We start from the raw sequence: 14,267 nt of genomic DNA, 5'->3' as shown, positions 1-14,267 counted from the left end.
GACAAAAGCGTAGACAAATCTTTTAAGCTGGCTTGCGACCAGACAGCGAAACGTCTCTGGCACCTTCAGTCGTATGGGGGCCTTATGCAATACTAACGATATCTTGGTCACTGTATATTTTCAACAATTGGCGATGCACTCTCATCAACAGGAGGTGAAATCCTGTATAAGCTATCCCAAACTGATTATGGAGAGTTAAACTTATGGCAGAGTTGAGAACCACAATGCCTCCAGATTACTTCATCCAACCTATCTTCGGATCAGAAAAAAATTCCTTGCAAGCCTGCCCCCCCCCACCTTTAGATTAAAAAAATATCTCTTCGTAGTTATTTTTATTGAAAAGTTCATTTTTGATATTTTCATAGAAAAAGCGAAAAATGACAAATTTGAGAACCTCTGAAAACTAAATTTTGCCCCCATTCCCCTCTAAATTGTTGTGAATTGACGCCACTGGTAAGGGATGGACAGTGTAACAAGATATGTCATAACCTAGCCACTTTCGATCCTAAATTGTTTGAACTTCTTTGGAACAGGTGGTACAAGCTGAAGGTCTAGGTAGCCCAAGAGGAATGCATACTCATTTTGGGGGAAAGGGCTCTAGGAATTTTATAATAGCTAGCAGGAACTTCCATATAATTACCTAGTAATGCATTTTTATAAATTAGTGTTTCACCAAAAATCCTTGAGGCTATTTAGATGGGATGTGGGATCTTGTTTCCAAGCAGTTCGTGGTAACGAATTGTGAGTAAGGAGCGACTCAGCCCAATAGTAACCGAAACTAAAGAAAATATAATTTTGAGAATAATAGATGCATCAGAAGAGTTGGGTTTTTATGCTGATTCAAATTATACACGATTCACTAAGTTTAACGTTGCCCGCCAGAAGCTATAAGCCTGAGAAATATGCCTGATTTTCGAAAAAAGGGGATACACACCCAAAAAGTCAAGGAATCTTATCGAAAATTGTACCGTCAGATTCAGCGTATAAGAGAACCCTACAGTATCAAGCTCCCATCTGCAAAAGTGTGGAATTTTGTATTCCTTGCCAAAAGAAAGATCACGGAAGCGCGTTTGTTTTTCTTTGTTCTTCCCAGGGGTGATCGTGTCGAACCAATGGTCTTAGAACATCGGAAGAGGACTCATTTGAACGTAAATTAAAAGTTCTTGTGCCCCTTTTAAATGATCAAAAAGACAGGAGGGTAATCCGAAATACTCCCACGCTCTTTTTCCGCCGTAACCCGACCAAACTGTGAGATAGCCATTTTGTTCAGCATAATTGAATGGTCTAATAACTACACCTTTACTACTACTGCTAACAAGTCACCGGAGCATCAATCCGCCTGAAGCCAACACAGTTACGCACACTCCTCCACCCAAATCTGTTCAAAACTTCCCTCTTTACACCCTCCCAGGAAGTTCCCATTTCCTTTAAATCTTTCTTTATGACATCCTCCCACCGCAGACTATGACGACCTGCTGTCCCTTTAGCCTTAGACGGTTGGCCGAGAAGGACAATCTGTCATACTTCATCCGCAGAACGTGCCCTTGCCATCTCGACCCTTCTTTCATTATAACTTTAAAGAGCGAGATTGAATCACATTTTTCGTACAGTCTACTGTTTGAAATACGGTCAGTCAGCCGGGTACCCAGAACAATCCGTAGGTAATTTCTCTGGAAAACATCTTCATCCGCTTTTCGGAGCGCCCATGCTTTAGAGCCACATTTGACCACTGTCATCACTGTATCTTCCAGTATTATAATCTTGGTTTGCAGACTTATCTTCCTATTCTTCCAAACTTTTTTTAACTGTGAAAAAAATGCCCTAAGTCTTGGCTATTCCACTTTTAGTATCTTCACTGCTTCCATCGTTGTTTGCTAATAAAGCTATCAAGGTAAATGAAGCTGCCCACCTGATCGATCCTTTCGCTATCCAACATCACCTTTTCATCTTCACTTATTCCTAGCCTTGGTGACTTAGTCTTCTTAACATTAATTTTTTCAAACCTATTCTAGCACCCTGGACTCGCAAAACCTCTAAAAGCTCATTCATTTTGGTCACACTTTCATCTGGGATCCTTAAATTATCAGCATAATCTAAGTCCAGGAGAGTTTTTCCTCCCCATTTGATTCTGTGGTCCCCGATTGCCTTTCCTGTGCTCCTTAAGACAAAACCCATCAAGATGGCTCATATAAAGCGGGATAGAACACAACCCTGCTTAACTCCTGATTTAATACAAAACAAGCTGCTAACCTCATTTCCTACCTTAACCGAGCAGTGTTATTCTCGTACATAGCCCTAATTACTTAAATGTACTTGTCTGGTATACCATACAAGGATAAGACCTTTGCTAAAGCTATTCTATCATCACAATCAAACGGTTGCTCATAATCTGTAAAACAGATGACCAAAGGTGTTTGGCAACTCAGGCACTTCTCAACTATCAACCTAAGAGTAAAAATTTGGTCGACACGTCGTTTACCTTTTCTAAAACCGCACTTTTCTTCTCTATAAACTTTGTCTACGGCATGTCTCAGTCTAAAAAGTAACATATACCAAGTAATTTGCTACCTACAGAGACCAGAATAATGCCTCGATAATTACCACACTCACTCTTATCACCTTTCTTATACAGTGGTATAATTAACGTTCTCCTAAAATCGTTAGGTACTTCCCTTTTCTAAAATCATGTTCATAATCTTCAGTACCTTATTTCTATCCTCAGCACCACCCTTTTTTAGAAACTCATTTACCACACTATTAGTACCTGGAGTCTTATTACTTTTTAATCCTTTTAGTACTGTCGCTAATCCTTCCTTACAAAACAAGTCTTCCTTCACCTCCAAGGTATCACAAACTTCTTCATTTTCCTCTATATCTTTCTCTCCAACTCTATCTCGGTTTAGCACATTCTAAAAATTTTCTGCTCATCTCTCTTTAACTCTTTCCTTATCATTAATTGTGGCCCTGTTCCTATCTTTAACCTGGACAAGTCCGGATTGACTGCTCCTTCTTCTCAATTTAGTAACATACCAGTAGAATATTTTAATATTAAACATTTGACTATAAATATAGTCATGCCGTCTAGCTGCATCTTTCAAATCCTCGGCAGTTTTATCTATGGCCGCCGCCACTTCACACCTCGTTAGTTCATATTTTAATGCTTTCTCAACTTTCTTTACATTCCTTTTGTTTTCATATGATCTAACATTCAGATAATTCCAGTACAAACCCCTTCTCACTATTGAACATAAAGCTTTTTAACTAATATTCCTAGCTGCAGTCCTAAATTTCTTCCCTAAGACACTATCAGCAACTTCACAAATGATTTTTCTTAAATTTTTCCAAGCGTCTTCCACATTGTCGAATTTTAAACTCTCAAGTTTAGTATAACTTCCTAACGTCATAACTTTCCGGGAGGTAGTTACCCTTCCGAAATTTCAGCTTTAAATTAACCCTAGACATAACTAGATGGTGATCTTTACTTTTAACATCAATAACAGCACTACTATATACCCCAGTATCTTGTATTGATACTGCCAGTCTTCGGTTTACTACAACATAATCAATAAGGTTTGCTGTCTTACCATCACGTGAACACAACTAGATGGTGATCTTTACTTTTAACATCAATAGCAGCACTCCTATATACCCTAGTATCTTGTATTGATCCTGCCAGTCTTCGGTTTACTATAGCATAATCAATAAAGTTTGCTATCTTACCATGACGTGAATACCGTTTTAACTTATGGGCCATTTTGTGACCAAACACCGTAATGGTTATAACTAGATGCTTTTACCGACAAAATTGCAAAATTCTGAAGTCGTTACTGTTTTCTTTTCCTGCACCAAATTTACCAAGGCTAAGATACGATCTACTCCTGTTTCTACCGACCTGGGCGTTAAAATCTCCATGTAAAACACCCCATTTCTACCTGGGACCCTGTCTATTTACTCCTGTAACTGTAAGTAAAATTCATCTGAGTCACGAGTATCTCCGTCAGTCGGTTCTACAGGGGCATATACTGCTATAACTGATACCTAGAACTCTTTAGTCATAAAATGAGCAATTAGTATTTTATTATTAATACCTTCCCAGCATAAACAAGACTTAGCAGCTTCCTTATTCATCATGAGCCCTACTCCCAGTCTATGTACCCCACCCTTCCTGTCCTAGCAAACAAATTTTGTATCACCTAATTTCATGCTTCCTATCCCTGGGATAGGAGTTTCTGAAACACTTAACAAGTCTAGTTCGAATCGTTTGAATTCGTCAGGCAAAATGTCGGTTCGAAAGTCATTTTTTAACGTCGTAACATTCCAATTTCCAATTTTCATGTTCTTTAAATCATTGAAATTATTTTGGCCTCAGGAAAAGGAATGATTCTGGATACCAGTGCAGGGCGGGGCGGGGATCAACATATCTTCTCAAGTCTGCACCGAAGCACTTAAACCGGCTTAGAACCGGAGAGCGAGAAGTCCCGAGGCTTTGTGCAATACTGGACCCATCTTGGTTACAACATGGTTTTCAGCACTTGGCGATGCTCTTCTATCAACAAGAGTCGAAATCCTGCACAGACAGTCTCAAGCCTATTACCTACGACTAATTATATATTCATGCCTACAAGTTACACCCTCCCAAGAAGTTCCGATCTCCCTAGAATCTTTCTTTAAGACGCCCCCCCCACCTAATTCAGGGATGATTTGTTTTTCATTCGACCCTATACGGTTGGCCGACTAGGAATTGTAGCTTACTGATTGAGATACAGTCAGTCAGTCAGGTAACCAAAATAATCCGTAGGCATAAAGAGGATATAAATAGCGACGAAGGCAAATTCAAATACCATGCGACTGTGGCAAATTCTATGTAGGAAGGACTCACCAGAATTTGGAGAAACGCCTACAACAGCATAAGGATGACATCACCGAAGCTCTGAATTCTAATATTACTTCTGTTTCTTTTGATTTTGCTTTAAGCAGCCATGTTTTTGAAAATCCTAGCTACAAAATACTTTTTGAACAATCCGCCATTATTAGCAATGGCCTAGGCATAAAGTAAGTAGTTCGAGAAGCAATTGAAATCAGATTTAAGATTAATAACAATATTTCCTTAAATAGGGAGTTGGGAGAATATTCACTAACTGCTCTATACATATATTTACTTAAAAATGGCCTTACGAAATAATATAGAAAAAAAAAAACAATAGATATTAACACGGAACCTGTCACAAAAAGACCTATGAGATCAGCAGCCTAAAAAGCAAGGCTGGCATTAAAAACGTGTTTTTAAATCATTCTTGAATTGCCTCGTTTCATCACATTTTATTTATTAGTCCTGGTTGAACTTCGCTGAGGTAAGGATGCTGGGACTGTTTTGAAAAATTTTTCATTTTAGTTTTATTGATTTTATCCTGTTGTAAGTTTTTACTTCTTATATATGTTTGTATTGCTGAGGACGGCCCTTGGACATAGTCATTCTAATTTGTTTCTCACTGTCTTGAGAAATTCCCTTTTGTGCTTCTTGTTTTCGGTGTTCATAAAGAGGATATTTTAAAAATAGGATAAAATTAAGTTAAAACTGAATTGTGTCATTGTGTTGTTGTTGTATTGAAATCATTAAAAGAATTTTACCCTTATAGGTAATTTCAGTGTGAATGTACACTAGTCTTAAAAAAAAACTTCAAAATTTCGCGTATACATTGTAAGAAAAGCTAAATCTAAAAATTGATTTTACAAAGGCACCTTTTATTGCTAAAAATTTACCACATAAAATGATTACAAAAATGTAAGCAGCTTTTAAAAAACACTTTATAAAGCTATATAAAAAATACAAAATAGTTAAAAGATCACATTCATCCTATGCTTATAATATAATTATTAGAAACACCCTTAATTAGCAATTATAAAAGAAGAAGAAAACACTATGATGGAATGATAAGGAATGGAAAAATAGGCACTTTCACTTGAAATTAAAGCTATCGTAACTTTCACCGGGAGTTACTGATATACATGAAATATGATAATTTTGGCAGCTTAAGTAAATTATATAGCTGAAAATTCTAACGGTACTTATCTGTTATATCAGCAACACTCAAGAAGTAAAGTTAGGTTAATCCGAATGAAAATTCCAAAACATGACGAAAATATAATACTTTGAAGACAAATGTGCTATATATTTGCACATTAGGGGGGGGGGAGCACAGCGGGACTGCATGCAAAATGTGTTAGTTACCATTATTCTGCAGATTATGAAGTAAGAATTAGTTTCTAGCTTCACACTGTCCAAATACTTCACCCAACCCACCAAATGTGCAAATACATAGCCCAAATTATATAAATCCAATATATTCTGTCGCCCGCCACTTATTTTACACAGAGCGTAAGCTAATTGTCTCTTAAAACCACGGTATAGGAATTTACATCTCTCAGTAGTGCTTAACACAGACAGATGAAGCCGGTTTGTCCTCGAGTTTTACACAGCGTAATTCTTGAGTGTTGCCGCTATAACGATGTGCTTATGCTCAATAGATGACGAAGAAGAAAGATGTATTTCTTTTTCTGTTTTATAATGTACATATCATCAAATTTGGATTATGTTTTTGGAACATAAAACCTTATTTTCAAAGATTTTCTTTATGAATGTTCATAGTTAAGGCGTTCTAGTTCTGAAAGTTTTTACCCCTGGGTCGAACGACGTGGCTTTTTACTGTCATAATTAGGGCTGCGACACTAAAAACATAGAAAAAAGAAGAACAAAAATATGTGCAAAATAGCAACCATTATCACATCGTTAACAGCCAAATTACATATAGTTGACATTAGAAATAAAAAAAAAAACTTAAAAAAAATTGCAAGCTCTGGTGTAAATATAGGAGATTACAAGCAGTGTTTTAACAGCAAAAATTATCACTCACGAATACCCAATGGAAAGCAAAGTTGGAATTTTTTTTTTTTTTAGTAGCAAATATGCGCAATATGAAACAACTTCCTTATCAAATAAATTCCAAAGAAATTAAATAAATTTACTAGTTAATGTTTAAGATGATTCCAAAAGTGAGTGATACATAACAGTGTATTGTTGAAGTGTGTGCTTCTTGAATTTCCTAGCTAGTGAAAAAGATTATTAACAAAACAAAGAAAACAGTCAAAACAAAGAAAACATGAGCAAAATAATTTGAATTTAGTGCAAAAAAACTGCTACTCAGAAACAGTTTACTCAAGTGGCCATGAGTTGCTTTCCAAGTCTAGCCCATTCTTGTCTTTTTTTGCAAATAACAGTTTTGTCAGCTTCAATAGCCATCTTGCGACTAATACCCTTATATTTCTCTAGTGAGGGCAGTGACATTGTAAAAACAGAATAAAAATAAAACTTTTACTTATAGTTGAGATATATTCAACTAGCTAGCATATACATCGCTGTAACTTAAGATACCCAATTTTTAAAATAAGATGTGACATATACTATTACATATTACATAAGCATTACTACGTCCCGTTGTAGACACCCTTGATATTCCCTGTTATATTCAGGTAAAAAATACTATTTTCCTTGGTTTCAACTATATAATTGGCAGTGTCTGTTTCAGAAGGAAAAAGTGTTAAAGGTTGATTTTCATCACTCTCACCATTTACTCCTGTTTTCACTATTATACAGTATTATGTTCACATTCTTTCTTGGTTGCAATATTACATTACATGCGTTAATATAAACACTTTTTTTCAAATACGGTATTACGTAGGGTATTTGAGCATGCGGACATTTTAACCTAGATACGGTGTTTTTTTACGTGTTCATTATATAAGCGGCACCGTATCTTATGGTTCGAAGCCCCCCCCCCCCCCAAAAAAAAAAAAAAAATAATGATCAGCTTTGTCAAGTAGACACCTTTAGTACCTTTATCAACTTTTTGGACTTTGAGAAGCCCAAGATGGTTCGGGTATACAAGAATAGTTTCGGATTAATTTCTGCGGCTGCACAAATGACAACCCTGTATTAATACAATCCACTTGAAAAACTAAATAAAGAATAGGTACGAATTTGTTATTTATTATTATTTAAGAATTAACGACGCTTCTTGACTACTAAGGTCCCTGCGTCGGCCCTGCAGTCCAGTCCTGCAGCGTGATTCGATCTCTGGGTCCCGTATTACCAAGCTAAGGTCAAAGCCACTGCCCCACTACAGGACAGGTACGAATTTGTAAAAGTAATTTCAAGAGAATTCAAACTGAATCAGAAATATAAAAGTGAGCTTCTCTGCCACAAGACAGCAATTAAAAAGTCTTTCATCAAGAATAACTGTTGTCAAAATATAAAAACAAGGCTCCGATACGTTAGAGAGGGCTTCAAGACTGGCTTTCAGATAAGTCTTTACGATTGCACGACTCTACAATTAGGGCAGAATTTAGCCAATGCTTGCTATGAGGCTACAAATAAATCGCAGCACTAGTTTCCTAGAAGGATGAGCCAGCCAAAGGATAAGAGGCTCAAACCTGTGTGGAGGCTAAACAAGTTCTATGAATTATGTAACAATGACGGATAGTTTCCTCTTTATAAGAGAGAATGACCCCTACAAAAATGACCAGACCTCTCAAGGAACTTCTACACTTAAGTAACGGCATCCCACTCCAATTTCGTCATCTGAATATACATATTCAGGTGACGTCAACGTAATTTCGTCAACGTAACAATATACATATAAACAAATTCTTGATTCGTTTTTCAAGTTTGTAACCCCCCACCACCGAACGAAAATACTGGATACACACTTGCCTGCAATAATGCTATTCACCCCAAGGTTGGTAATGAGATTGAAATGAAAATGAGTTAATTGAGATGTAATAAAATTAATTCTACCAATTGGAATTTTTCTTTTTATTTCAAGTTTTTAATCTTGCACCATGTTTGTTATTCTGAAGACAAAGAGGCTCGCTGCAGGATTATTCACCAAGAATCTCGTGTGGATCAACACAACGCTAAACTTGCACACCGCAGATCTGCAGTGACTAAAACTTCAAATACAAAACTTCAAATACAGAAAGTAAAAGAAATACACCAACTCGCTTGTGCATAAATACAAAGATATTAATAACGGAGAAACAATCATCTGAGTTTCAGGTATGATTTTTAATTTTCTAGTTTGTTTACTTTATTGTGGATGAATGATCAAAGATAGGTATGAAGAGTCAGCTCTTAGCTGTAGAAGAGGTTAGACGGGTTCGTCTTTACTATGGAATGACTTGATGCTTTCAGACTTCGTAATCAGAAAGGGTGTGCTTGACTCAGAGTCATTAGCAACCGATTTTCCTTCTAATTCTTCTGTACTCTCATCTTCTACTATTGTCTCCAGTTCAACCTCCCTAATAGCATCATCGTCATCACGAGTCGGCTTATAAGCGGGTTTCATGCCTAACTTGGAAGGACGAGGTGACACTGGCGGTGAAGTAGAAGGTGAACCCTGGACAGTGTCTATTAGCAATGAAAGTGGCGACATTAAACGCCGACTCTGTGGTGTTAAGGGTGCGTCAATAATGGTTGGGGATGGTGTGTCTTTCAATGGTTTTATTGATTCATTTTCGATTTTCAGCTTAAGCATTGCAGGGGTTACTGTTGATGTTGGAGTGTTCAATGCAATGAGAGGCGTGGTATCTTCATTAGGTTGGACATCAATAGTATCTTTCCTGAAAAATAAAGAGAAAATACAGGCTATTTACAATAACGACAACAAACTTGGCAATTATTATGAATTAAATATTACATAAAATTAATGAAAGAAGGAAAGATGAAAAAGAAAATTAAACAGAATTAGAAAAGTTTAAAGCAACACATTGGTAGCTGACAAAGTAAAGATATCCATTTTTCTTTAGTAACAAATTTGGATTTACATATTTCATAAGGGGAAATTATTTTTCCAATCATCCGATAAGTCTCCTCAAAAAATTGGGTTCTAGAGCTATAAGAATAATGCGATATAAGATTCTTGATCAGCTTTCTAAACGATTCATGTAAAAACGGTAGTGTGGAGAAACTGTAACTATAGAACATTTGAAATGAAAATGCCTCACCCGCAGTTGCAATTAGTTGCAGTCATAGTCACATATAGTTCCAGTCACAACTATTCACAGTCGTGGTCACAAGTAGTCACCGTCAGTTTTAAGTCGTTGAAAGTGGTTGCAGTCGCAAGCATTTACAGTTGTAGTTGCAAGCAGTCGAAGTTACAAGTTGTCACAGTCGCAGTAGCAAGTGTCAAAGTTGCAGTTAGAAGTAATTGCAGTTGCAGCTAGTCAAAGTAACGGGTAGTCGCAATCAAAAGTAGTTGCAACCGCAATCACGAGTAGCCACAGTCATAGTTACAAGTAGTCGTAGTCACAGTCACACGAAGTTGCAGTCACAGTCGCGCTCAAAGTAGCAATTGATTGCTACCAGAGGCACAAATAGTCACAGTGGTAATTCCAAGTAGTCGCAGTAGTAAGTAGCGGCAGTCGCAGTCGCTGTCGCAAGGAGTCGTGGCCATAGTCACAGCAGTTGTCGTAATTGTATTAGCAGTAATAGTAGTAGTTGTAGTTGTTTGCACATTCGTTAGATCAACATTCTTCTCCATGACCTGGAAGTTTCAATTTATTACCCTAAGTCGTACCTGAGGTATTACTGATACGCTCCTTTGACAACCTGTGTGCACATAGCGTGTTTTAATTTAGTTCAACTTCCCCACCCCCAATATTTCCCAGAAGCTCCATTCTTTTAACCTTAGCCTTGGCGGTGTTAGTAGTAGTAATAGTGAGCACATAGTGTCTTTTAGATAGTTCAGTATCCCCCTCAAACTACCCTGAAAGTTTAAACTTAATAGTCTGAGTCATTCTTGGGATCTTGCTGGTACATCCTTTTGAAATCCTGCATGCACATAGTGTGTTTTGATTAGGTTCAACATTCCCTGAAAGTTTCACCATAATATCCTTAGTCTTAGTTATAGTAGCAGCAGCACCATTAGTAGTACTAGCGTTAATAGTAATAGCAATAGTAGTATGCATTTAGTGCCTTTTGGTTAGCTCAAAATCCCACTCAATATACTCCAAGCCATTTATGAGGTATTGCTGGCACGCCCTTTTGACAACACGCAGGCACATATCATGTTTTGATTCAGTTCAGCATTCCCTGAAAGTTTCACCGTAATACCCTTAAGTCTTAGCTGCAGTAGTAGTAGTAGGAATAGTAGTATGCATATAGTGGCTTTTGGTTAGTTCAATATCCCCCTCAACATGCCCTAAAAGATTCAACTTAATACCTAAGCCATTCCTGAGAAAATGCAAATATGCCCTTTTGACAACCTGAATGCACATAGTGTTTAATTTAGTTCAACATCTTGCTCAATATTCGTTGGAAGTTTCTTCTTAATACCATTATACTTTTTGGAAACCTCAGATTAAACATGCCCTCGCCCTTCCCTATAAAAAATCCTATACATAAACAATGGGCAAATTGTATAGCTTAAAGCCCTTGTTCCGAGGGCTGTGGGAGATCATGTCATCCCCAGAGGCATAGTTATTCGACCTTTCAACTGCGCTGCACGAAATAGCTATCTCAAAATTTTGATCGGATGTTTTTGGAGGAGCGCAGCGAAATAGGGCGCTGTAAGGGGTTGGTTGTCCTTCAATTATTTAGGACTCTTTAAAAGGACATTAGAAATTTCCAACTTCCATTCGAATGAGCCCCCCTCCGAAGTTTCAACGACAACCCCATATGAAGTGGCTTGGGGAAAAACTAAAAACAAAATAAATAATACATAGAGTTTACTTGGCTCTTTACTTACGCAGTGCTGTTGCGCTGCCTATGATCAATCCAATATTGGTGGATTTGAGTTTTAAACTACTGAAAATTTCATAAAAAAAACAGTGCATGTTGATTTCCCCTTCTTAATTACATCACCACAAAAAGTCAACACAATATATCTAAAAGCTAGAGCCCATAGGAAACTCTAGAAAACACCCCCACTAATATCAGGGATGAAAACCCATTCAAGTTGACCACTTTTGGTTGGAATGGCGGCTATTAAATCATATACCACCTGATAAAGCCGATAATCATATTTTTTTTTCCCCAGATAACAAGCCTTTTCATGGTAAGAAATGAATCAAGCTATTTTACACTGAATGCGAATTAAGCTGGAAATTGATGACAATAAGCCTCTTGTATTGAAAATTATTTCAATATTACTTTTTCCAAAAATTAAAGTTAGTAACAACTTAGGGTACACATTACATAATTATAAAATGACTCAACACAAATAAACAACTTGAAAAAAGCCAACAAATTTCTTGGACAGTACAACATTTCGTCATCAAAACAGATACTACTTATCCTTTATATTACGCATAAGTAATGTTATTCTGTCTCTTAACGGCAACACTGCAGAATATATTGTCTTTTTAAAGCTTCTATTCATTTATCTTTTTTATAATTTCAAGCAGAGAATACGAACCCGATTGATTTTTGACTATATTTGAAGCTTTTCATATCTCCCAAGAGACATTTTTTTACAGTGATTTCTAATAATTTTCCGTCATAAACACAATTGTCATCATGATTACGACATAGATTCCTAATTCGGCACTACAGCCTACCTGACCCGTATTTGATAGCTGAAAAACTTTTTATCGGGCGAAAAATGAACCCTGTAATTCTAACAAACGAATGGACAAGCCGGTATTATGCTTGTTTCTTTTTAATTTTGTTGGTTTCCTTTTTTTTAGAAGTTACTGTAATGTAATTGCCACCGTTTTGTTTAGGAAGTTCGTTTTCTTTTTTTTATTCAATTTCCTTGTTTTTTGCCTTTCGTTTTCTTTTTGAACTCTGTCATTCTATACTTACTGCAATCGACGGGTTTTCAAATACATTATTATGTTATTATTGCTTAAAATGGTTTTTGACATCTAGTCTGACGTTTTGTTGGCTAGTTTGATTTTGAAATATGAGCAAAGAAGTAGAAGGGGGTCTGTTAAACCATTTTTTTTAAGTCTGGAAATTTTTCGAATGTCAAGTTACTGTGTCGACTCCGGCAAAAATTTATGAGAACATTTAAAGCAAAACAAAACGAAAGCTCTAAGCACTGACTACCCGGAATCATTCCGACAGATAATCAGTCGATCAGTAAAACACAAGGTGTTAGGCAAAACTATGTATATACATATATGTACAAAACTTGTTTCCACTTACGTCGGCGTTAACTTGTATTCAAACCATATCTGAGATATGCTAAAAATTTAGAATAATTCAAAATCATACAAGTGGAAATCACAGAGCTTGAAAACTCATAAGACAGGCTAGTTAAATGGGTTTCTCAGAAAAAAAAAACCTAAGTCATGAGCTCTTTACATTTTAGTACTTGTGGCACCCATGTTATCAATTTCTTTTTCATCTTTTAGCCTAAATAAGTAACAGTGTATTATTTGTGACACCAACAGTTTTAATTCTTGTAAGAGCTACATTAAAAATTGAAATCATGGTAAATAATAAAATTAATTATTAGCATTAGACACCCTCTTTGATAGTGGCGGAGAGCCAGGTATTTTTCTGGAGAAGGGGGGGGGGGAATAACTGGAAAAAAAAGCTCAATTGTTACTCCATCTTTGGGAAACTTTCCTATTTCAGTATACATTTTGTGAATTTTGGATCTTAGGTGAGTAAATAGCAAATTGATGATGCGCAAAGTCGAAATATTTACCCAAAACAAATTCAAATTATATATAGAATAAATATAAAAAGGAAGAGTATTTTTAAAAGAAAGAGAGAGAAAGGGGGAGGGGGGAAAGAAAGCGAAAGAAAGAGAGAAAATATTTCAAGTAATATAAAAATATTATTTTAATTCTGTATCTTCGTATCGATGCATTAACGGCATCGATACCGAGACCCAAAAACTGTGAAAAATAAGGTTTAATTTTTTTTTTTCAGAAAATGGGTTTCTTTCGGGTTGCCACTTACGAATGTTAGTATCCGATTAAAACAAAGATTAAATCAGAGTACAGAAAGTAACTACAGTGTACAAAATAAAAACTTCTTAAATTTCCGTCAAGTGATTTAGAATCAAATAAAGGAACTAATTGCAAAACAGGACAGATTATTCTTTCTTGGAGTTAACAACACAACCCCCTCTGTTTGGTGTAATTATCATGACGGAATTTTTTCTTAGGAAACTATTTTATTTATACTATTCTTCTGAAAACTCTCTACTCTACAATTCTTATATCATTTCATCAGAAACAAGCCCTGTCAGCAGATT

At 36.3% G+C, this 14,267-nt stretch overlaps 1 protein-coding gene across 2 annotated transcripts in view; it reads right to left on the bottom strand.

Moving 5' to 3' along the window:
• Nucleotides 1-5,721: 5,721 nt before the first annotated feature.
• The window catches only part of LOC136040572 (bestrophin-4-like), a 96,694-nt gene continuing 88,148 nt past the window's right edge, over nt 5,722-14,267 (bottom strand). The window contains exons 15-16 of one of the 2 annotated variants that reach the window (XM_065724806.1): nt 13,205-13,243; nt 5,722-9,675 (exon numbers count right to left, since the gene is read on the bottom strand). In XM_065724806.1, coding sequence (XP_065580878.1) covers nt 9,204-9,675; nt 13,205-13,243 — 511 coding nt within the window. In that variant the 3' untranslated portion in view covers nt 5,722-9,203. The remainder of the gene's footprint in view (nt 9,676-13,204; nt 13,244-14,267) is intronic. The other variant, XM_065724807.1, reaches the window with a different exon arrangement.

This window comes from Artemia franciscana, chromosome 21 (genome assembly GCF_032884065.1).
Source record: "Artemia franciscana chromosome 21, ASM3288406v1, whole genome shotgun sequence".
Classification (NCBI taxonomy): domain Eukaryota; kingdom Metazoa; phylum Arthropoda; class Branchiopoda; order Anostraca; family Artemiidae; genus Artemia; species Artemia franciscana.
This window is presented reverse-complemented; position numbering and strand designations above follow the sequence as displayed.